At 37.0% G+C, this 26,354-nt stretch overlaps 1 protein-coding gene across 2 annotated transcripts in view; it reads right to left on the bottom strand.

The window, feature by feature from the left end:
* The window catches only part of GRID2 (glutamate ionotropic receptor delta type subunit 2), a gene marked incomplete at both ends in the record, with an annotated part of 691,297 nt that overhangs the window by 259,325 nt on the left and 405,618 nt on the right, over positions 1-26,354 (bottom strand). For both annotated transcript variants that reach the window (XM_079534493.1, XM_079534494.1), the window contains one exon: positions 11,215-11,420. In XM_079534493.1, coding sequence (XP_079390619.1) covers positions 11,215-11,420 — 206 coding nt within the window. The remainder of the gene's footprint in view (positions 1-11,214; positions 11,421-26,354) is intronic.

The raw sequence follows: 26,354 nt of genomic DNA, 5'->3' as shown, positions 1-26,354 counted from the left end.
GAAGTGTAATGCAATTACACGTTTTAAGTGCACTGCTGGCAAGAGTTTTGCAAGGTTATCTCTGTGCTGAGCTGCAGAACATGGGCTGGCCCTGCTATACAGCTTTTCCAACACTAGCAAATGTATCCAGACCCTAAGACGCACATTTCAAAATTAGCTGATGGCTACTACACACTGATTATTCAGAGTTGCACAATTTAGAGTCTGAGAGAAACAGATCTTAATAAGAATGCACAGATTAATCAGATAGTTTAAAAATCAAAGACAGGCTCATGGCAAGACTGACACATTAAATCATGCTCTGATGCGAACTAGAAGTTACTATGCAACACAAATTTGAAAAGCTCAACATTCATGTGATCATCTGAAAAGACAGAAAATTGCATTTTGCTATTGACAGAACACTGAAGCACCTGGAAATGTCGTGACCCTAAATACCCTGAGGCTTCCACAGAACGCATCCTGTACCATGCTGTCAGCTGGAAAATGCCAGGCACCAGCTACAGGGCTGTCCATGAGCCAGGAATTCCATGGAGCCAGTAGTCCCTCTTTTGAGAGAGTAAAAAATTTCTGTTTTGAAATATTTGATTATGAAATATATATCTATTAGCGAAAACAACAAAAAATCTCTTCGTTCGTACACACAAAGGCAATTCAAACATGAACTGTATTTTAAGGAAATCCCACATGGAAAGCTTTCAGTCCTCAGAGAATTCCAAAATGCCAAATGGTTTTTTTTTGTTTTTTTTTTTAAGACTGCTTAAAGTACAGCTTGTTGGAAGCTTCTTTCATCACTGGTTTGACTGAAAATGGAGAAAGATTGTATCATTCGTTCACTTCCCATTCCTTTTTTCCATCACTTATTTTCTCCTGCAACCACATGTCGCTTTTTCAATGCAAAAATGCCCAATAGCATACACAATAACCCTGTGGAATTGTTCTCCTCTATAACCCTACCGAGAAATGCTAAGTCACACACTGTCAGTGAGTCTATTTCTGTATACCAAGACAAGCTGGTATTGTCTGAAAGCCTTGTAATAGACTGTCCCAAGTTGCCCAAGGAGGAGTTAAAAGGATCTCCTCCCTCCCACCTCTGTAATTAAATCAATGCTGTATGTGAATCATTCTGTAAAACTACAATCTCTGAATCTGTGGCTGTCCAACTCATCAGCAGCGCCAGATCAGGAGCCAGATAAAGTACAAAAGACCAGACAAGTGGGGCTTCTTGCCTCATTTAATACAGGAGGCCAATAGCATCACCTTGCGATTTTTGCTTTCCTCTTTTTCTTTTTCCCTGTGTTTACATGTCCAAACACTAATGCTTAAATTAATTTTTTTGGCAGCCTAAACTCCTGCTACTTCCCAGTCTTTATATGCTTCGAAACATACGAAATTACTTAAAATAAAAATGTCTATAAATCTTAGGACAAACACTGGTTCCCTTTCCAAATAAATCTCACATGCTCACAACTCTAACAGAGGGTGGAGATAAGGTACCACTTTTCTTTACACTGTTTCATAAAATTGACCACTCTTCCACATTCAGATTCATCTGATTATCTGGTACCACAACTGGTGCCAGAGCTACCTAATGTGTCACTGCTGAATACACCAGGAGCAAAAGGATACAGTCTGAATCCCAAAGAAGCATGCTCAGCAGTTCTGTGCTAAGTTCTGGCCTGCAGATCCCAAAGAAGTAATGACGTGATATGCTACCTACTTACTATTTCATATTTCCCTATTGTTGTGTTTTTAACTGAGGACAACTTTTCTGGAAATATATACCTATCTGGCCTCAGAAGACTTAGTGTCACCAACATCCCAAAACTAGGTCAAACTGATACACATTTGTGTAATGCCTTTTTTCAAGAGCAATATTTAACTCAGTCTACGTATTTTGTCAAGAAATTGGTTTTATCAAAAGCTTCAGTAGTGCCGACTGCCTAGTCACTTGTAAATAGAGAAAAAAACAAGCGAACCCTCAAAGGAAGCACAGAGCTTAATTAATACATGAAGTCCTTAGTGTGGGCAGCATAGGAAACCAGATAGTATGATTTTAAAAAACTGAAGTGATAATTTTTGCATCTATTCTTACAATCAGCAGAAGCAGCCGTTATTTTTATTGATAGAAATTTTGAGATGAATAACAACTATTAATTTATTTTCCATTTGTAATGAGAGCACTTAGAACAAAAACAAATCATTTAAAATCATTTATAAATTAGCTAAATAATACAAGTTCTAATTAGGGAAATTTATTCTTGGGGGGTTCAAAAACATTATTGCTAAATAATAATAATCAGTTCTGAAAAGAAACACCCCACAAGTTCTTAAGTTTTGTGGAGACCACAAAGTTTAGCTACTGTCTGCTAAGCACTTTCAAAATAGAATAAATTATCTTACAACAATCTTCTAAAATTTCATTGCCACTTATGAAGTATCCACAAAAGCAAGATGCACTCCCCTTCTTTCAGAAATTGTTTCTAATGATCTAAACATTGTTGCTAATATACTGCTAATCTATTTGCAAATAATTATCCAATTTGTTTGACCAAATTTTAAAAGAGTATTTAAATTGTTAATTAAATTGAAGTTTACGTAGCAAAAAATACTAAAACCAGAATAAAACTATAAACTATAACATGTATTTTGGAAAAACAAACAAACATGAAATTGTGGGAGATCCTTCTCAACTATATCTCATAAGCCAATTATAAAGTAACACTATGAAAGGGGTGATCTTTTTAGAGCAAAAAAATTAGTGTCATCTCATCAGTACCACCGGGAAAATTTTTAAAATAGAAGAACTAATGTCTATTCGTTCTTCTCAATTCAGTCTAAAAGATGGACAAAACAATTTCAATATTAATTATGAATTGGTTGTGCTTCAGGGTTAGAAACATTCAATAGTGAATTTTCACGGTAACTTGGAAAGTAGGTTACGTTTTAGAGAAACCTGGGTAGGCTAATAGACTGGCTATACCTCTGTTTACAGGTGGGAAGGAAGGAAGCAGAACAGCTCTGCCAATCAGGCAATGTGACTTCAGAGGAAGAATTGGATTAGAAACAGTTTTGTCAGATCTTATCGCTGCTTTAAGTTAATCCTCTCTGGCTGTCATTTTACTTCAAAAAAGCACTCATCCTGTGGCAGCCAACTGCACACTAGTTTTGCAGATGTTCAGAGTGGGCTTTTTATAATACCTACATGAATCAGACAGCCACCCTCAGTCCGTGAAAAACACATATTTTAATGTACTGTCTCTCCCATTGTAAATAAAATAGCTTTGTTTCATTATATATTTTATATCATTGTTTTCTATGGCAGGACATTTGTCTCAGAAGGAGTACAACAGAGATGTTTATAGTAAAGCTATAAAATCAAGAATGATTATTACATCCAATTAAATTATCTGGTATAATAAAAGCAGAATATAATCAATTATGACAGCAGTTTAAGAAAGCAGGAAAAATAACAGCCAATCCAAAAGAAAAAGAGAGTTATTAGATCTCAAAAAATCATGGGAAGTCAACCCCTCAATTAGTTTTAGTCAAGAGAACAACATCCCCAACAACAAGCAAGGTACCAAGGCATTAAATGCCATGTACTTAAACACAACCAAAATAAAAATAGAGGAAAACATGTCCGCACAACTGCAAATATGAAATTGTCATATGAATCTCTCAATATGAAATTCTCCTCTACTCAGTACTTAATCCCTAAGGCTTCTATTCTTCACTGTCAAGTGAATGCATAGCAGTTCAGCCGAAGGTTTCCTCAATATTTGCAATAAATTACTTATGAAATCTCATTGAAAGTAGAATTGTACTTAGACTCATGAATCTGGATTGAAACTTACAGTTTGATATAGAAAGAGAATTAGGGATAGAAAAAGATTTAAAAGATTATGAAGTGATTCAAAAATTTGAAGATTAAAATCCAGAATACTAGTCAAAGTTTACATCAAAGCAGGGTATTTATTTTTCTTTTACTATCTTCAGGGATGAAGAGTTTTACTGTGGTATTGTGCAACTACAAAAATACTGATAGTTTAAATATTAGTCTTGATAACAAGACTAATTGTTGTCACACATTGTTATGCATATATCTGTATGAATATATGTTCATTCTTTGATATGATGTGAAATACATAAATCCTCCTGTTCAATTTTTTTTTGACTCACTCTTAGTCAGGCTACTGTTTTACCATTAAAACAGATAAAAGAGTGTAAAGCATATATGACCATTGTATGTTGGTACCACCAGACCGGAAAGTCAAGCAGGCTTTTGTCTCTCTTTTCACATCACCTAAGCATAGGAGGCACAGTTGACTGTATGATGAGCATGCCTGCATTCTAGTTCTCCCTAACTGCTATTAGCAATTTCAATTAAGAAACAAGGCCAATATGTTTCATCTAAGCTCCACTCTACTTACATACTTACTTTTCAAGAACAGCAAGGTACAGTTCTAAAATTCATGTCAGTGCAAAGCACCTGCTTCAGGTTGCGTTTTTAAGATGTCAACCTTCTGCATTGAGATAGATTTCCCATGATGCTTCTTCCTCATTTCCGATACTAACATATACTATCTTAGATACAGCAAGCACAGTGTCGTACATAGTGCCACAGATACCCCATCATTACATAGTTAACCTCAATTTCATGTCCCTCCTGATGTTTTACAGAAAATACAGAAACAGAACATATTGTTTAGGTTATGACCATGGTGACAATGCATGAGATGCAAATCCCCTTGAAGTTAACTTATTTGAGCACTGAAACATTCTTTCCATTCTCATTTGCTTGTGACTAAATATCTAATCTTTAAACCTGTACTTATAGAGAGCAGGTTCATATGAAAAGCTACCCCATCATCACTTCATTTATCAAGAACTGGAAAATAGCAGATATTCATATCTAATCATTCCTGCTTCATCTGAATGGCTTGTACTCAAGGCTGCAAGAGTACAAAAAGTCAACAAACTGGACTAAATAGTAAATCTAAGATTAGATAAAATTTTTACTGAAATGTGAAAATCTAGAAACTTGCTTCCCCTCTGTCAGATTAAATAAACTCACAATGAGAGTCTTCTACTACATTTGAAGGATGAAAGCAGTGTGCACAAGCAATGTGCCCTTGTGGGCAAAAAGTCCAGTGGCACTCTGAGGTGCATTAAAAAGAGCGTGACCAGCAGGTTGAGGAAGGTGATCTTCCCCTTCTACTCTGCCCTAGTAAGGCCTCATCTGGAGTACTGTGTCCAGTTCTGGGCTCCCCAGTACAAAAAAGACAGGGATCTCTTGGAAAGAGTCCAGCGGAGGGCCACAAAGATGGTGAAGGGCCTGGAGCATCTCCCCTATGAAGAAAGGCTGAGTGAACTGGGTCTGTTCAGCCTTGAGAAAAGAAGACTGAGAGGGGACCTGATCCAGGTCTATAAATATCTAAGGTGTGGGGGGCAGAGTGATGAGGCCAGACTGTTTTCGGCAGTATGTGGAGACAGGACAAGGGGAAACGGCCAGAAGCTGGAGCATAGGAAGTTTCACACAAATGTGCGTGAGAACTTCTTTACGGTGAGGTGACGGAGCAATGGAACGGGCTGCCCAGGGAGGTTGTGGAGTCTCTTCTCTGGAGGTATTCAAGACCCTCTTGGACACCTACTTGTGCGACCTGGTGTAGGGAACCTGCTTTGGCAGGGGGTTGAACTCAATGATCTGTGGAGGTCCCTTCCAACCCCTACGATTCTGTGAAAGTTTCAATATATTCAACATTCTGAACAATAAAGGGATTTGCAAGATCCTGCAGACTAAAAAAATCCTTTCCGTCTCTAGCTACAGAAAGACCAAAAAATAAGAAAATATATTTAATTATGCTGCTATTAATATCAAGAAATTGCGATGGGTATGCTGAATGTCATAAAGAATGGACATGCAAAATGCTTTTCAAGACAATGTGTGTCTGAAAAGCTCAAACTCTTGGAGGGGGAAAAAAAAGGATGAGAAAAATAACCTTAAAAAACATAGCATTCAGTCTACTTATGAGAAAAGTATAGGAGAAAAGAGACACGCTACACTGCCAGATTGGATTTTAGCCTCTGAAGTTATGAGGCATACCTCTTCATAATCTTCAAAAATCATAATAACTCTTCATAATAAATGTATAATATTATACATTATATGTATAATCATATACATATATGACTTCCTCCAGAGGTGGTTGCAAATACTTGATGTCCACCAAACTCTGCAGTGTATCTATTCATGACTGAACAAACAATGCTGCCACATCTGCTTTCATGGAAAACTACAGAAGTTTTGCAATGGATGTGAAAGGAAATAACATCCAGATCCACCACTCTGATCCTTAACTTCTTGTTTTCAGCAGAATTCACTCCTTCTCTTAACATCTCATCATACTTCTGTCTAAAGATAGGATCATTTTATTTATTAACTACAAGAACAAAGCACAACTTAAGTGTTGATGTAACACTCCCCAGGATATCATAAAATCGTGGAATGGTTTGGGTTGGAAGGGACTTTTAAGATCATCTAGTTCCAGTCTTCCTGCTATAGGCAAGGAGACTTCCCACAGACCAGGTTCCTCAAAGCCCCAGCCAGCCTGGCCTTGACTGCTTCCAGGGAGCATGTATAAAGCTCAGTGAGAAACACACAAAACTGAAAACACACACACACAAAAAAAAAAACCACACACACACAAAAAAAAAAAAAAAAACAAAAAAAAAAACCCACAACAAAAAAACCCCTAAACTAAGCAAAAAAACAAGACTGAGCTTCCAAGGGCCTTCAGCATACAAAGGATGAAAATCCTTGTGGACAAAAAGTTGAATAACTCTTTTTATTTAAATAAGTTTTGTCAATGAGTTTTGCTTTAGTGAGCTATGTAACACTAAAGCAAATCCCCATCTTTGAGCTAAGAGATCCATGATTTTACCGCATGATCAGATCTAAAGATGAAATCTGGTCCAACCATATCACTACTTGAAAAAAGCTTTTTTTTTTTTTTTTGAAACACTTAAGTTTAGTGTATCTTATTATTTCAAAAAGAAGGCATAATATTGACGACATCACAAGGAATAATAATGAAATTTCACAGAACAAATGCCACTATATTTTCTATTCACAGCAATAATGAGAAAAAAATCACAGTAGAGGTTCAATAACATTTTGAAATTATGTGCTCTATAAATATTCACTTCTCTCTCTTTCATTTGCATTCTACATAGCAAGAATTGCTTAGTATCTCGTTTACATGCTTTTCTTATTTCTCCTGACTTTTTAAGATTTAATTTGCAACAAGATCTTTTACTTATGAAAGTAGTATTTTTGCTTCTCTTCAAGGTAATGTTATCATAATATCACTCCACATCAACTTGGGGTAGAGAAAATCTTAAAATTAGCAAAAATCATGTGCAGTAAACTGTATTAATGCTGAAAGCTAAATGATTTGAATTTTCTTTGAAAATGAAAGGCAACTTACATAGATTGGTATAATAAGCTTGTCTGTATGGACACAGGTCAACACACAGGACAGAGACCTTTTATCAGGGAATGCAGTAACAGGACAAGAGGTAACAGTTTTAACTAAAAGAATGTAGATTTAGATTAGATATTAAGAACTTATTTGCTACAGGAGTGATGAGGCACTGGAACAAGTTAATCAGAGAAGTTGTGGAAGCCCCATCCCCGGAAGCATTCAAGACCAGATCAGATGGGGCTCTGGACAGTCTGATCTGGTGTGTAGTAACCATGCTCATAGCAGGGGCTTGGCACTGAACGGTCTTTAAGATCCCTTCCAACTCAAACTATTCTGCAAAACCAAGAGAGTTATAGCAAGGGGCAGCAAGGTATGCACTCATATCTGCCTTGGTTGCTGCTAGCAGAGTAAAGCCTCCACTGAGGACAGGAAATGACTGTATCAAGTCTTCACTTCTTAGAACAAGGCCCCTCTTGAGCTTGCCTGATAATACTCCATCCAAATTTTTTGCTAATGCTAGGGCTCCTTTCACTCATTGCTTGCTGAATTTTCATTGTGTAAAGTCTACAGCTAAACAATACAATTTTTCTCTACTAAGTCTAAAAAACAGATCATCAGCATCATCCCTCCCTTGTAATCTGTTATCTCCTAAAGTCTTTGCACAGAAGGACACCTTCATTTTTTCTACATGTAGTTAACAAGGCAGTTTCCTTAGCTAAGTAGAAAAAAAGTTGTAAGCTGAGATGTACTTATTGCAATCCAATCCTCTTGAGGATATCTAGCTATTTAAAAAATCTTTCTGGTAAGCTTTGCTTCCTAAAATGGTTTTGTTTTCCCCCCAGAACCTGCACTGCAACCTGTCTGCTGGTCTGTTCCTCCTCTCTCTCACACATGCCTTTGTAAGTCCTTGATCTGCAAAGTGGGCTCAACACAGGATTGGTTGCTCTCTTTCCATTCCTAAACGTTTTGTAATGCCATCCCTCCAAGGCTGACCTGAAGATAGACACATCCTTGGCCCAAAAAGCTCCTGCTCTTTTGCGAAAGCACCAGGTTAATCTTTCTCTTTGCTTTTACCATTAGACCCTGGAATTCTTTGTCGTACGGCTTTTCACGTCCTGGTATTTCATCAAAAGTTCATCTCAGATCACAAGAACATAAAGAAAAACAACAACAAAAAACAACCACACACACGCATACACAAAATAAACAAACAAACAAAAAAAACCAAAACGCCAAGAAACCCAGTAGCAAGCATGTGGCATACAGCTCTCATCATTTTCCAGCACTTTTGTAGCATAGCAATTTTTGTGTGAAATGATTGGATGTGAGGTGCTTTTCAGTAATCAGAGGAGTTTGGATGACAGTAATTTCCTTCACATATGGGTTCTGGATGATTATTTGAGGGTACGAAAATGTATCACCCCACTGAAAACTGGACAAGTAATCACTATATCCCTAGCAAAGGATTTTCCCAGATTCTTCTGCAAATCAGTCTGGGCAGTAGTCCCTATCTCTGCTAGCTCCACATCTCTGCAATCCTCAGCCTCATCAAATCTTGCTGCTTCAGCAGAATTTCTCCCCATCACCGGGAGGATTCAAAGCAATGAAGGACATTAGAGATTATGGCTGGTCTCTTCCTCTCATTTTACATTAACCCGTTAGCCTGAGAGGAAAGAGAGAGATCTGCTCCAATACCCCAGTATTCCTGTCTCATTATGCCGCAAATAATTACGCAGCTGTTAAAGACAAGAAGGGAGGGGAGTGTTGAGTTGTGGCTTATTTATTTTTAATCTCCATAGTCCGAGCACTGTGTTAACATCTTAATCTCCACTTTCTTGTCTATTAGAGTTAAAATTTTCTCTACAAGATATAGAGATGCACGAGGTGGAGAAAAAAAAGGAATCAGCTAAGACTCAACACAAGAAGCAACACTGCTTCAAACAAACTAAACAAAATAGAAGGCTCAAACCCTGCATGTTCTTATTTTAAAAGTAAATATTACAATGAGTCAAAGAGAAGATAAATTCTGCCACAAGGAATCTCCAATTTGCAGACTGCTTATTTACACAAGCTAGTGTCTATTTACCCTGGAAAAGTTGTTACTTGCATAGTAATCAAGCTCACACTTACTACAGCTGTTGCAAAGTGAATGAACTCTCTTCACAACTGAACAATGAGGGAGTTCAGCCAAACTGGTCATCCAAGAAGGGACCAAGAAACAGAGAGTATGTGAGATCTGGGAATAAAAGCTGACAGCCAAATGCAGCTAGGCAGCTTAAGCACGTCTTCTGGTCAGAAAAGACATAAGAATAAATTAAAAAATTAAGGTTTGTCTACGTATGTATTTATTCTTACTAAAACCATATGTTTCATTTGCTAATTCCATTAGGTTAAGCTAAATTACAAGGTTGACTGATTGGGCACAAGGCACACTTTTTGGAATGAGCATGCACATTAACACTTGGATTATGTAGCAGTGACTTAACTCATTGGCAGTACATACACTTTATAATTAACTTGTTTACCCATAATGTATGACTGCAGGTTCAACTACAGAGTAACAGATTATGACTGGCAAAGCTATCCCAAGAAATTTCTCCTAGCATAGGCACTGATTATTGGAGTGCAGGTCAGTACCCCATTGGCAGAAATATGGTAGGACATTCTCTGAATTTTACTCACAAAAGACGACAGTGACCTAAGGCATGCTTCTGCCTTGAGTGAAGAAAATAGTGCAGAACAATCTACAACATGGTCACAAACTGTTTACATGTTATAAGGCAATGCAAATATTTAGATAGTGCAGAATATTCAGAATCACTCAGAATTAGCAAGATTAAAGGGGTTATGAGAACAAGAGAATGCCTAGTCAAAAATTACTCCAAATCCCTTTTCTAAATAACGTTACTAAAAGCCACTCACTTGACACTACATACAACCAGCTAGATTTTGAACATCAATTTCTGAAGATCTATGAAATATGAAAGTATAAGAACAAAACAAAAGAACAACAGCAAACCAAAAACAAAACGCACCAAGAAATACACCACCAATTTTACAAGAAATTGTTGCAGAGGGAAAGTATATTTCTGAGGAATTGAGGAAAAAAAAAAAAAAAAAAAAAAAAGGTACTTTAATCATAAATTCATGTAGAACAGAGGACTAAATACATTTAAAAAATAAACAAACATTAGAAATACAATGTTGTGTAAAAAGAGCTAGTTAAAAAATTAAGTATGCAAATCATAGATAAATGCTCTCTACAAGTCATCTCCCTCTAAATGTTATAGAGCCTTGAAAACTTAGCATTCTGCTTGTAGTTTTTGTTTCAGTAAATGTAACTTCAGCTTATCACCTTACACTCCTCACTCAGATCCATTTCTGCACAAATTCCACTGATGCATGATTATTATCAAAAATTACATCATATAATTGATTATTTTTTTTAAGGAATGGATATGACAAACAAGGAAATACAAAAACAATACCCATGAGTTTTATAAAGGAGGGCTATTTTTTCTGTGTATTACCAAAGAGCTTTTATTGACACAAAATGTAGTTTTACTGTTCTGCATGCAGATTTACAGAAATGAAAATAATTGGCACAATCTTTGAAGAGACTACTTAAATACTTATTTGAAATGATTACAGATGAACTGAATCTTTTGTCAAAACCAATTGCAGACTTCATAGATGGAGCAAGATATTACCTCTGCTGAGCACATACCTCTGTTAAGAATGATTTTGCTGTCAAGGGGTTCATCACAAGAATAGCCCGCCTCAGAGTGTCCCGGTAGCGGTTCAGTTCCTCAATTCGCATGGTGGCAAAGAGCCCTGTGATCATTTTATTGATGTTGTTTTCTACTTTCTGTAATGCCACATCCATTCCCTGCTGAGATACTTTGTCCAAAAACTCTTGTATTCCACGGATATCTAGGAAAATCAAAAGCCAAGGAAGATGTTAATTGGTAAGTAGGGAAAAAGAAAGATACAAAAAGCTGTTCAATTTGTCTCACAAAAATGTTTTGTTCTGTGCCAGGTAGACCCCTCTGGGCTTTAACTTCAGATTATCTGGAGCTTGTTCATGAGCTATGCTTGTGCTTAAACAAGTGCTGAAACAAGAAGCAGTGGCCACATAACAGCTCCCATCCAGAATAATCACTAGAAATCAAACTAATAAGCCTTTCTAGCAGTTACTTCATTTAGTCAGCTAGTTATCATAGTAGTTCCATATTGTTAAAGGACTTTCATGAAAAAATTCAAAAACAGCAGTGAAATGAAGAAAAACGTAGCCTATAATGCTTCTACGTAGTAAGGGAGCCTGAAGGCAGAGGAGAGGAGGAAGTAGGCTTTTTTCTTTTTGTCGCTGGGCTCAAAAGTGTTACCTACAGCAGCACCATGTAACTTAATTTCTTAAAATCTTGAAAAGTCTTAATGTTGTCCTAAGCTGTTCTAAAAGCCAGGAAAATGTTGCAGCTTTGCAATGCAGCCAGTACAGAACTAGTAGATATGGAACAGGGAACTTCAAAATAATTTATGCTACTGGAAACTTAGAAGATTCTGTTCTCACATGGTGATAGAGAACTGCAAAAGACTGGAAAATCAGAGGAATGTCTGAGCATGGCAGGCTGTAAGCCCTAAGAGAGTTATTACAAGAACAGCCGTAACGTCAAACAGGAAAGGGCTCTCAGTTGACCCTCAGGGTGGTCTACACTGCAGGAGATACAAGTGACATCACGCTGGCACACTGTGATAACAGCTCAGAGCAATGCTGAGACAAGCTGCAGAGAGCAGCAGAGCATGGTGCTGTTGTTCTACTTTATCAGGACTTCAGTTACTATATTCTCATAGGGGTTCACTGGCAAGCAATGAATGGCATTTTGAAAGGCTGAAATTAATTTTAAGACTAGAAAAATAATTAAAATCATTTGATTGGAGAAAAAAATACTGTGAAGAAATCTTTAAAATAACTTCCCCAAAAGCCATCCAGACACCAGCAGCCTCCTTTAACCTTCCAGAGTGCAGTACTACCAGCACTCAGCTGCTGTTTTTTCAGTCCTGTAGGTGCAAACAAGGCTACAGTGGAGGATGATGTTACCCATGCCCCTAGGAAAGCATCAGCATAATGACAGAGAAATTCATATAACACTACCTTGAGAAGATCAAGGAGATGTCATATGTGGATTTAGCGTGGGAGAGGGAAAGAGAAATGCAACTATGGTCTGGCTGGTAACTACAGCAGGTGAATACTGTATTGTCCAAAGGGAGTGTAGCTGGAAAATGCTTCAGCATCCAGAGCTGAATAGCCTTTGAAGAAAGACAAAAATACTTGAGCTGAGATGTCTCTACACTGAACTCCAGAAGAACTTTACTATGTCTAAGTGCAAGCTCTCCTCTTTTCCAGCTCCAGGTTAATGCACTTTCTACCTGGCTATATGTCTGTGGATTTGGACTGGGGCCAAACACATGTCAAACACATGTTTAAAAGTGCTAACAAATGTTGATGTTGGCATTTGACTTCAGGCTTGGGCAAAATAAATTGAAAGATTCTGGGTTTCAGAGAAACTCAGTGGGATAATCAAAAAAGATCTGAGCACTAGAAAGACATTCTCATCCCATTCCTCTTGTTTTTATTAACACAAAACACCATAAGGAAAATAAATTGTCTCCAGAGTAGAGAGATACTATCTAGAAAGTGTTACAAGCAGCCACTCACCTCAAGCACCAGATTTCCAAGCCACTTCCAGGGATAAAGCACTGACCACATAAGAGCTTAGAATCATAGAATTGTTCAGGTTGGAAAAGACCTTAAAGATCATCAAGTCCAACCACAACCTATCCATGCTACCCTAACTCTAACAACCCACCATGAAGTCATGGCCCTGAGCACCACATCCAAGCGGTTTTTAAACACATTCAGGGATGGTAACTCAACCACCTTCTTGGGGAGCCTATCTGTGCTTAATTTATTATTCCATCGCTTCTCAGCCTTTTGGCTAAGATTAAGTGTTGTGTAGTGTAGCTTGTAGCTAAGCAGACAACAGAAGTATTGCTACAGTCCTAGTCTTGGAAGTCAGCCTGTCACAACCAACAAGCTGTGTCTTGTCTACTGCTCCAAAATACTGAACTAGACAGAAATGGCAGCAATTTTAGGCATTCAGCACTGCAACACAGTGCAACTCAAAGTCTGCCAAAAAACTAGTATTACTAAACACTTGAAGAATAGTTTAAAGACAAATAAAATGCATGCTTATCCTAAACATAAAGTTCTATAGGAGAATCAGATACTAATAACAGATTCTATTTAATATACAAATCAGGAAAATTAAATTCAATCTAATCAGATGTTTGATTTTTCTTTTTTTTTTTGGCACTTTAAATACCAATTTGAGAAGCAACAAGATTGTTTGAACTGCTTCAAGTATGCTTAGCTTTATTAAAAAAATAACATTAATCCCCTCATTCTGGTGCTTACTCACTCTGACACCATGTCCAGACTTTATTTAGATCTACATAAAAAAACTTACAAGATAGAATCCCAGTTATTGAAGCACAATAAAAATATTTAGATGAACCTTGGTGTATTATCAAAATGTCAAGGGGAAAGACTGACTTTGGCTAGGAATGCCTTTTTTAAATTTAAATTCTATAGCAAATAAGCATATATTCTTCTCAGACACCAGAATTGGAAATGCAGGTATAGCCGAAGTATTATTTGTCCTTCCAAATTAAGAACATAATTACACATGACCAGAATTTAAAAATTTTCTGGAATTATTGCCTGATATTCTATTTAATCTGTACTGTACCGGAAACTAGATTATAGGCCAAATTGCTTTGTTTGCCATGACTATCTGCAAAAATAAACGAGACAATTATATTTAATTTTCACCAAAGGAAGAGACAAAAGGGATGTGGGTCCAGTATAATTCTACTGTTCTGCATTTATTGGTCACTGTTGGTGACCATACCAACAGTACGATATCAACGTGATTCACTTCTAGGAAAACAGCACCATCCTAATAGGAAGGACAACAAACCATACTGCATAAAACTTCTTCAATACTTCTGCCATTAGCAATGATACAACACAAAGAAGAGGATGGGCAGTAAATATTGACTCTGCTTCTGTCTCAGCCTACCCAGTAGAAAAACTGAGATAGTGGCGATGCTCACCTGCCATTGTGAAATGGCAGAGAGCACACAAAAACACATCCTGCTATTAAAATGCTATTTAAATCACGATGGTGCTTCCAGTATTTCAGCAGCAAGTCACTAATAATCACCATATTCAAAGTGAATGCCAAAGAACAGATGCTACCAGTGAATGGGCAGCATTATCTCTCCTGCATGGATTGTCTGAAAGTGGCACACTTCCACATTGCGCTGTGGAATCATCTTTTTAATAGATAAACTCCTTCTGCAGGAAAATCTGGCAAGTAACCTGTGGCACAGATGGCTCTGCTGCACAGACCCAGAACTGTTCATGTCTAAAACACAGGTGCTTTTTGCCCTGGATTTGCTAGCCAGCCTGTTGCCCAGCCAGGAGATGCATTCCTATTTTTTATGTAAATCAGATGAGTCAGAGTCATTTCCAGAAATGCTGTCCTTTATCACCAGTATTAATTATTTTCTTTATTGAAGAAAGTCAGTGTTACCATACAGAGAAAAACTGACGCTAAAACCGAAGCTACATATTACCTCCTATTTCATTTCACAGTTACTCTTAGTTAATATTATGTTTTCTGATTTTTACTGTACAGTCATTACTTCAACTCTACACATACATGCATAAGAACATAGCATCACCCTGCAGTCAGAGATTGACCATCAGCTGTAGAATTAAAGCAGGCTGGAAATTGAATAGTTAGTAAATATTCTCTTTTCAACCAAAATTGTGGTTGATTCAAGACACTGTAAGCTGACTTAGAAAGTTTAGAAAACAAGGATCAGGGGAGTAAAATTTATCCAGGACTCTCCTGGAAATGCCCTTCCTTGACTACACAGCCACAACACAGCAAGGCAGATCCGTACAAAGGGCCCATGCTGGATGCTGCTAGGGCACAGAAGGTCCAACCCTGGATACATCTCATGGGCTGCAACCACACTATGCAGCCGAACTGCAACTGCAGAGCATCCTCTGTGGGTGAGCAAAAGGTCTACAGCCCTGCAACCTCCAAAGACATGACAGGCATATTCAAACACAGCTTGATACGAGTCTGATTGAAAAGAAAATTCAGATGCCAGCTTTGCTGTAGACTTATCATTACTGTATCAGTACCTATGAAAGTACACTGCCAATGAGATGTAAGCACCTAAACCTCCAAAGACTGTTTATTAAACATCTTGTGGGAACTTGAGAGAGACCACAAGATATGGACATGATACTGAAGAACATGCTCAGAGCAGACAGAACTAAGCTATCCTTCGGACAGTGGATCTGATATCTAGATGTCCTTAACTGGCCAGCCTAGCAGAAAGACTTGGACCTCACCTAAAAAAAACAGTAGCAGCACTTTAATGGAAACTTCATCAAATTTTATGGTAGAAAATATGCACAGGGAGGTGAATAGGAAAAGAAAGACAATATTTTCAGTAGACCATGATAATTTAAAGTCAACAGCTTTCCTTGACACAAGATTTAAGGAGTTGCAATAGCTTGCTTTTTACTGAGGTTGCTACAGAATACAATGCACACAGAACAATGACATTCTTGATTTCCACTGTCCAATCTTAGTAAAAAATTTTACTCCTTCTATGATTTTCCTTACCACCAGATTACAGATGTGGACCTTAGTTTTTCTTCTTTCTAGTATTATGCGACTTTTATTTCACATCTCTATTTCTATGCCAATGGAAAATTTCAGAGGGAGAAAATGTCCTACAGTGTAATGTTTAGGACATACTAGATTAAGATAGGCTGGGGCCAACACACTTCATGCAGCAAAAGCAGTCTGTATATTCAGTGAGTTTTTATAATCCATGCAAAATGAACAGCAAATTAACATCTCACACTCCAAGTATATCTCACACACTCTTATTAAAAATGAGCTAGAAGTAGATGCAAAAGTCTTGGACACTGTCTTCCATAGTATTCTCCTAGAGAAACTGGCAGCCCACGGCTTGGACAGATACACTCTGCTGGCTAAAGAAAACTTTCTGGATGGCCAAGCCCAGAGAGTGATGGGGAATGGAGTTAAATCCAGATAGAGATTGGTCACAAGAGGTGTTCCCCAGGGATTGGTTATGGAACCTGTCCTGATTAACATATTTAGTGATAACCTGGATGAGGGCACTGAGTGCATCCTCAGCAAGTTTGCAGATAACACCAAGGGAGGAGATACTGAGCTGGGGTAGGATGGCTCTATGGAGAGATCTGGACAAGATGGCTCAATGGGCTGAGGCCAGTGGGATGAAATTCAACAAGATCAAGTGCTGGCTTCTGCACTTTGACCACAACAACACTAGGCAATGCAACATGCTTGGGGAAAGTGGCTGGAAGACTGTGTGGAATAAACGGACCTTTAGGTCTTGATAAACACTCAGCTGAACATGAGCCAGCAGTGTGCCCGGGTGGCCAAGGCCAATGGCATCCTGGCTTGTATCAGAAATAGAGTTGCCAGCAGGAGCAGGGAGGAGATCATCCCTCTGTACCCAGCAGTAGTGAGGCTGCATTTTGAGCTGCCTTCAGCTTTGGGTCCCTCATTAAAAGAAAGACATCAAGACACTGGAGCATGCCCAGAGAAGGGCAACTAAGATGGTGAGAGGTCTGGAATGCAAGTATGATGGGGAGCAGCTGAGGGAGCTGGGATTGTTTAGGCTAGAGAAGGATCAGAGAAGACCTTATCACTCTCTACAACTACCTGAAAGGAGGTTGTGGTGAGGTGGGGATTGGCCTCTTCTCCCATGTAGCACTCAACAGGACTAGAGGAAATGGCCCCAACTTGCACCAGGGGAGATTCACATTGGATGTTAGGAAAAATTTCCTCTTCTTCCAACCTTAGTGATTCTATGAAATATTTTAAAATAAATTTTCAGATCGCGTTATGGCTAGAAAAAGAGAAAGATGGCAATAAATCCATCAGTCCACCCTTATCATTGTATTTCTTCTAAAGAACCAAGGTTCTTGCTGTTGCTGAGCACTATGGTTACCTCAAAGCCGGTTTACAGTCATTAGCTCATCCTCCCTATGATACCATTTTAGATCTGAGAACATTTTCCTTGCAGTACCCAGATGATAAATACCAACTGATTCAGCTGAGGCAGTAAAGGTGAATGCACCTGTCATAAATATTCACTGGTTGATTTACACGAAAGACTACTTTATTTGTACAGTTGATGAGAAAAGCCATTGTATAACAAATGACACTGTCCAAATTATTATCAAAAAAGCTTTTTAAGTCTAGCACAGTGATTCTTCCTTACGCAACAATGGCTAACATGACAGCAACTATTAGTTATGGAAATGAAGTGCACACAAGGGAGATATGCAGCTCTGGCTGGAACCTGACAGTGCTACCATTCTGCTTAAAGCCATGAGCAAAGCATTCACATTCCTGTGCATGTGTTGATGTTTATATGGTTAAGTTCTAAACTAAGGAAAACAACAATTTAGCATGATGATTCAGTAACAGTCCTTCATCATACTCGCACGCAGTGGGATTTCCTCTCATTAGTAAGTTTGTATGTAATTCAGTGAACCACCAAAGTTAAAAACAAAAACAACATCAAGAAAAAAAAAAAACAACCCAGCACCAACAAAAATGCACAGTTACTCGCCTACACCCATTCTTGTTGTTGCTTCTTATCCTACTTGGGAACAGAAATCTAGTTTCAACACATTATAAAAATATTTAAGCTCAAATGCTTAATTACAGGTGTGATCCCACTTATGTTATCAAAATTTCTGGAACCCAGCAAGTGAAGATGCTATTTCTCAGGTAAAATTAAAATCTATAAATGATAAAATTGACTTTTTTCCTCCTCATGTGCAACTTTTTGAGATATCACACATTAAAAAAAAAGTTTAAAAAAATGTCTAAAATTTCTTATGATCATCTGGTTGGAAAAAAAGAAGTAAAATAAACAGTACAGATATATTCTTTTTTTCTGAAAACATTTCCACTTCAAATCATAAAAAAAGCAAGTAACTTCAGTTTCGTTGTTTGATCTGAACTATTGCGGTACTACTGAAACGTGTAGAATAACCCTACTTTAAAAGATCCTCTGAATACATCATTCCTATTTGTTGATTTTGGTCACACTCTGTACTTCAATTATTAGAGATTACTCTCTAAATAAACAAAATCAATACTGATAATTTCAGGAAATTGAATCAATATTGCTGGAGAGATACTACCAACATTTGCAGTTTTCAAATCTTGCAAGACTTAAGTTTTCAGCCACACTGATGATTCATACAAGATTTTTCACTTGAATTACCAGCTTTTTAACAGAGAAGAATGGAGAAAAAAAAAGATAAAAAATAATAAAATTGAAGCTAGAACTAATCCTTGAGTATCAGCTGTTACTTCAGGTTTTTGAAAATAGAACTGAAGCCAGATTGTGATCACCCCTCTCACAGAGGCTGACAAGCCAGTACAGTCTACAATCACATGCTTTTGACTGCATAACCTGCTTAAAACCTCTTCAGTCCATTTCTTTTTGACCACACTTCACCTTAGAGATTTTCGGAAGGCAGGAATCTAGCAGATTCCTTTGCATAAAGCAGCATCTTGCAGAGAAAATTTTTTTCTCCATTTCCTCAGATAACAGCTTAGAGCTGAGAACAATTTATCTTCAGCATTTCTTTCCTTCTTAAAAATTATACCGATCTTGAAAAATCATAGTTAAATCTTATATAGTTGTCCAAAACAGCTCAATACCTATGCCTAGGTACATGTGATTGATTGCAGGGAAACCATATTTTTGTGTACATGATGGACCAGATCTCCCTTGTAGATCTCTACTACTCCTTATTGGTGTTCAGGAGCGTGAGGAACCACACTATCCTGTCCAGGTAAGTGGCAGGGAAAGTGACTGCCCTTGCAGCCCATTGTGGTTGTAGAATAAGCATGACAGTGTGTGTGATCATCTTACTCAAGACACATTTTTCTTTGAGGGCACCTCAATCTGCTCCTCAGTAATTTTTTTGGTTGATTATAAGCGTGCACTATAGCAAAAGGAATGTTTTATGAGTGGATTAGTTACGTGAAAAGTGCAAACTATGAAAATAATGCAGTTAAACTATGATTTACAAATACTGCAATGAATCATTTACCACTTTTTCCTGTCTCTCTTTCTCTTGACAGATTAAAACTGTGTCAGAGAAGTTTTCAGTTTATAAAACTATGAGACACTTATGGCAATAATAGGGTCAACTCATGCCTTCATTCCAGCAGTGGTATAATTTCTTCAAAACAACATGCAAAGTACTTTGTTCATCTAGCTGCCAAAATAACCATTTACAGGCTAAACTTTAACGCTGCTGAAAAGATACCACAATCGTATTAAAAGTTAAAAAACACTTAGCAATGTAGAACAGTACAAGGATCAATTATTTTCTGTTGAGGCTTGCAGTCTGCACAGGAAAAATGAAATCTCACACATTAGCAAAACCTCAAGATAATATCTCAGTTCTAGAGATTATAACTACACAGGTATCAGGAAAGCATCTACAGCTTGATTTTGTCCTCAACTTTTAAGTTCTGGAAAATTTGATATTCAATTTTTACTAACACAGCACAGAAGATGCTCAGACTGAGCCTTCAGGATCTTGAACAACTCCATCTTAAAGGAAATCAACTTGAACAAAGGATAATCTTCTCTTACTATTATACATAATGACGCATAGCTCCTGGAATGAATTTCCCTAACAATATCAAGGTAAAAAGCACAAGCTTGGTCACTGTTCCACTGGAAAAATATAATACAGCAGTCCATTTTTCTCAGAAGTGAATAATTTTAGGGACTGCTACAATATATATTCAATTTTCAGTGGTATGTCAATGAGCTAAAGCAAGTTAATATGGAAGTTCTCACAAACAGCTGCCAATTTGCAATGTAATTGACACAGTACAGTTACATAGATGAAAAATACATGTTCCTTTCCTTGTCTAGATGATGTAATACATACTAACGCAAAAACAAAATAGTTCAATAAGAAGCCTGAATTAATTATATGTTGTTTATTGAGACACAGTGATGTAAATGAGTACAAAAAGCTGGCAAAGAACCAGATGAGTAATAAACAGATTTAAGACTGTCTGGAGCTGGACTTGTAAATATTATAGTCATCAGGCAGCTGAAAACAGCCTTGGGGTAATTATGAGCATTTGCAATTGATTACAGAGAGTGCGATCCTTTTATGAATCTTTATTAAACCTGCATTAAAACTTCAAATGGTTTGAAAATGTTATGGTTTCAAGCACATATTTGCCTATGGTCATCATGTATTTCCTTCTGGAAAAAAATTATGCAGGCAAGCATCAATGGAATTATTTGCTTTACGTGTTTTTGAAAGGAGACACTGGGAATCTGGGGCCTATACTCACAGGTGTGCATCAGCTACAAGAATCAATCCTTTTACAACTCTTTCTGCAAAGAGTTCTGCCTTCTGAGTTCCATGTATGATATCTTCTTTTCCATGATCTTTAAAGTACACCTATGTTATCACATTGCGCCCAATATATTTCTAAACCATCCTGGGATAATGTCTTAAATTCATAGTTCTGCAGACCTGACTACTCTCCACCTTGAACTTTTTTTGTTTTTTTAATAAATATTTTGGGTCCTTTCCCAAAATCCTCCATCGGATTGAGACACTTTTTCCTGCTGCAAGCAGGCAGTTTATCACTGCCTTAATCCTTCCTCAGTGCATAAATAACTTGGAATTTGTGTGAGTGAAATACAAAGGTAAGTTCTGCAATTGCCTCACTAACCTCCACACTTCCTTTTCAGTGAAGTTTTCAATAATTTATTCAACCTCAATTTGCAATGAGACTGCTTCCTTCTGCTTCATGCAGTGAATACCCCACATAGCAGCCTCATTTTTTATAATTTAAAAAAGTTAAAATTAAATTACCACTTAAGTGACCAGCAAATATCCACTGCTGTATTATGCAGTATTAGTAGGAAGGTGAAAAAATGCGAGCAGAGATGTATTAATCCTGGAATCAGTAAATACAATGTAAATCAGCAACCATGCTTGAATTTAGAAGACATATTAGGTTGAAAAACAAAAGATTAAGCGAGAAATTTGGACAGAGAAGTGGGATTTCTAAAATTTCTATTTGCTTATAAAATACAGAAAGAGTTAAAAATATTACTCACTACTTGAAAAGAGAATACGAAATATAGCAAAACTCATTCTCCAGAAACAATCTTACTCCCTTAACATTTCTAGATAGAAAGATTACACATTTTATCCGCTTTGCTACCAACAAAACATTAAAAATAAATGTTTCCGAACAGCAAGTCTTTCTCCCTTTCATCTCAAACTCAGAAATACCTACGCTGTAAATGGCACAAAATTCACAATTACGTTCTTGCATTGATTGACTGGATTCTTCATAAAAAATTTACTACTACAGTAAAGTATCTACATCCTCCTGGAAAATACAGTGAGCTGTACACTGCCTGAAAAGAAAGACATGAATTGCAAAAGCTTGCACCTTGTTGCTACACAATAGAATAAAAATAATTATATATATATATATACATACATTCTATGTAAGTTTTGATGCTTACGTAGTCTAGGTGCTCACATTCAGATCTCACATTATTATTTCATTTGTTTTCCTCTCTGAGGTAACATCTGCCCAGAAACACTGTAGACGTCTCCCCTCTGGATATGTTTAAGGCCAGACTGGTTAAGGATTTGGGCAACCCGATCTAGTGGGAGGTGTCCCTGCCTATAACAGGAGGTTTGGAACTAGATGGTCTTTAAAGATCCCTTCCAGCCCAAACCATTCTAAGATTCTTACATGCATAAGGGCTTTTTTCTTGTCAGTACCGGCCATGGTCAGATTTTGGTCCATAGTGTGTATGGATTTGCATTATTTACTGTTACAAACTGCATTTTGAACCTGAGATCAGTAAGTAAAGGTGCAGTAACTTGGTTAAGCTCGTTCAAAAATATTTACATATGTCAGTAGCTCTTCTCACTAACCTGAACATAGCAACTCACAGAGGTCTAAGGTTTACATTTGCATTCTCTGTCTGGAAGTAACTCCACTGAACAAATTGCTGACAGTCCTAAGGACAAGATCAAAGGCTTAGTGGAGGCTTAAAGGAAGACGCAGAACTGTCCTCTGCAGCATGGTGATCCTACTGCTTCAGCTGAGTGCTGAAGAACAAAAAGAGTAGGAGCTGATACGGCCTCTTAAAGTAAATTTGGTTTGCACGTACTGTGTGAATAGTACTTTTAATAGCAGCCTGAGAAAGGCTTTAATTCACTGGATAATTTTGTTGCATTTCATGCCATCTATTATTGAACTGTGCAAAAAAGCCATCTTTAATGGTATTTGCAGAAGCACAGCATTGTCCTGAAACACTTTTAATATTCTCATATGAAGTTGGACTAGATGATCTTGTAGGTCGTTTCCAACCTTGTGATTCTATGATTCCTTCAACAAAATCAGGTTTCCTGTTTTTGGTAGGATTTTACCTTGTTTTACCTCAAGAAACAATACATGCTGAATAAAAGGGGACTGACTGCATTAAATTCACTTGGAGTTAGACTTAGATCATCCCAAGCAGAAATCAAGAATGAGGGGAAGGAGACTCACTCTGATTTTGTAAGTTCATCTCAGTTTATACACTAAAGGTAAAGCAGTAAATGAAACACAAATACCACCTAAGTCTGGTTAAGTTAAAAAATTCTCTTCTCTCACCTCTTCACCCACTATCCATACTTGAGTTCCTCAGCTGTTACTGGTAAATTGCAGTCACCAACAAAGGACAAAGGTTTGATACTTTCTTTTGGTTAGTTTAACTACGTCTATAACAACAATAAAATGTATTTATTATTATTATTACAAAGGTGTGTGTGTCATTTTGTTTGTTTTAGAAGTCAACCTAAAAAAAATCTTACTTGAGAAAATAACTAGCAGTTAAGATTCGTATGTCAGTTATTCCAGAAATGCATTTCTGCATGCCTTCTTTGACACCCGTCTCTGTAAGAGTGGCTAAAATAACAGCTTCCTTCAAAAAGTAACATTCTCAGTTGATAAAGGCACTTTAAGTAGACTGGAACCTTCTAGCATTAAGCTGGAAGAAGTGTTAAAATGTTACAATTGAATATACTTGTCTGCTTCTATTCAAAAGAGATCTGTCATTTTTACAAAAGGATAACATCCAGCAAATAACTCTCTGCCCTGCAGAAAGACACATTTTCAGCTATAAATAATTCTTTCATTCTCTGATAATGAAAAAGAATCTATGATAGATTACAAGTTAAAAATCAAAAACAGTTCAACTGAGAGGATTAAAAAACAATTGTATTTATAAATTGTCACACAAATGGTTGCAACCTCTTTTAAAGGTGCAAGAAACCTGGTTTAGTAGTATTTACTTGGGTATGAGCCTAATTTTATTATTGGAAAAACTATTGCAAATATAAAAGGCGATTTTTTTCACATATCAAAAATATTCCCAGAAATGATTTCAGGAATACAACTGAAGTACTTTGTACTAAATTGTTAATCACCAAAGTAATTTCTTAATAAAAATTCTTCTTACTGCCATAACCACTCTGACAGCTTTTCCATATTTTCTGTAGCAACAACAGAAAAAAAAAAATGAAATGGAAAATGGAAATAACACTTCATGATATGATATCTATCTTGAGAAAACAAAATCACCACATTAAAAAAAAAATACTGGGGTAATAAATAGCTCTGCTTGCGCAGGTGTGAGTTCTTCAGAGGACCAAACGATGTGTTTTACTTTAAACAAGTAATACCTTCCCTATTAAAAGGTATGAATTTAATAGTAATGCAAGTGCTGAACTCCCTCCTACTTTAAAGTTAAATAATAAATGTTACATTAAAATGTCTAATATTAACTGCTGCTAGCAGTTAAAGGCAAAACTTCCAATCTGCATTTGAGCCCAGATATGTATGAAATGAGAGAATAAATAAATCCAATACTGCCTCAGATCCTCTCGGGCATGTTGAGGAAGGGGAACAGTGGCTTCCACAGGGAATTGCAACCACATTTTGATGCACTTTGACTCATTGAACGCTGGGATGCCTTGCCTGGGGCTGAACACCCAGTCTTGATTTCACTCCAAAACAGGAACAGAAGTCAATGCCCCCTTCCTTATGCTCCTATGGAGTTCTCAGGCCAACTTGCTTGCATTAAACTAAAACTGATAGTTTTTTTTAAATTTATTTTATTATAATTTAGTTAGTATTAGTATTTTGCATGTAAAGGCTCATCCAAATAAACTACTTTCTCAAACATCACAATCACTGAATAATTGAGCAAGATTGATCTACTAAAGGTAACTAAGTCCTATCTCCAGCTCAAAGCAGGATGAACACTGAATTCAGATTTCTTCACTCTATAATCCATTAAATAAGCGATCCCAATTCCTCATTTCATGCCTTTAATGCCTTTGCTTTCTCCATCCTGCCTTCCATGCAAATCCTTCTTTGGTCAACGCAAAACCTGGGAAGAAATAGTGTCCTGCTAACATACTGGAAGTGCTTGGAATAGATCAAGAAAATGGCAGGAAAAGGGGAGAGAACAACACATATCAATATTCATAATAAGCTACTGGCAAAATTGTTCATTAGGGTCTGCTATAAAAATCATGCAATCAGAGGTAAAAGGAAAACTAACAACATAGATTAAAAATTGGCTAACAGAATTAAGAACACACAAAATATTGTGTCAAGCCTGATGCTATCACCTGAATAGAATAGTGTTAGAAGATGGACAGACCTCTTAGTACATATTAAATGCAGGGCTTTTTCTGCATCTTTTCCTGATATATGAGATAGTGATCACTGATGAGAGTCAGTTTACCAATTTGTCTAGTTCACCACAGCATTGCTTGTCTACTTAAGAAAGAATAGAAGATGAGGGAAGACAATATCTGCCACAAGTCATATCTGGGGTTGATGTGTCACTGAAACAGCTACTTATCTGAAGCTTATTCAGGCATCTGCATTATGTGATTCTCACGATTCTCATTATTCTCATGATCCTCACTATGTAATGAGATTCCTATCCAGAAATCAAAGGACAAAATGATCTGGATAATTTAAAAATAGTATTTATAAATACAATTATGGAAAAAAAAATCACTAAAGTTTGATTTTTAAAACAAATAGATGCAAAAAGGCAATCTTTAGCTGGCAAAACTATAGACCTCATCATAACTACACAGGTACTTAGCTGTATAAACTGAGAAAATGTGAACAAAATTACTCTGCTGCAAGCTTTTTGGATCAGTGTTTATGTGCATGTTCTGATCCTATGGCTGGCACTTTCAGGTGCTGGTTTGTTATAAATAGAAATTCTCCTATTCATCATTTTGTATAGTTCTAATTTAAGAATTTATTAGGTAGCCAGGGAACAAAAAAAATCAATAACACCTGACCTGAATGAACCAGTTATTATTATGCACAGCAAATCGCTGAAGTTTGCATTTTTCAACAACTTGAACATTTAACTTTGAAAATAAGTTTTAAAATGTTCATCCAAACCAATCATGATTACTTATGAATAATGGATGTGTCTGAACAAAACAAGTCTGGTTTCAAAGCAATTTTCCATAGAAAAAGATGATAAAATTCGTTAGATAATGCACCTCTACTACAGCTATCTATCTAGCTCTCAGTTGCAGAAGATATCTGT

Source organism: Tetrao urogallus (assembly GCF_951394365.1).
Source record: "Tetrao urogallus genome assembly, chromosome: 4".
Taxonomy (NCBI): domain Eukaryota; kingdom Metazoa; phylum Chordata; class Aves; order Galliformes; family Phasianidae; genus Tetrao; species Tetrao urogallus.
The sequence above is the reverse complement of the archived record's forward strand: the minus strand, read 5'-3'. Positions and strand labels throughout refer to the sequence as shown.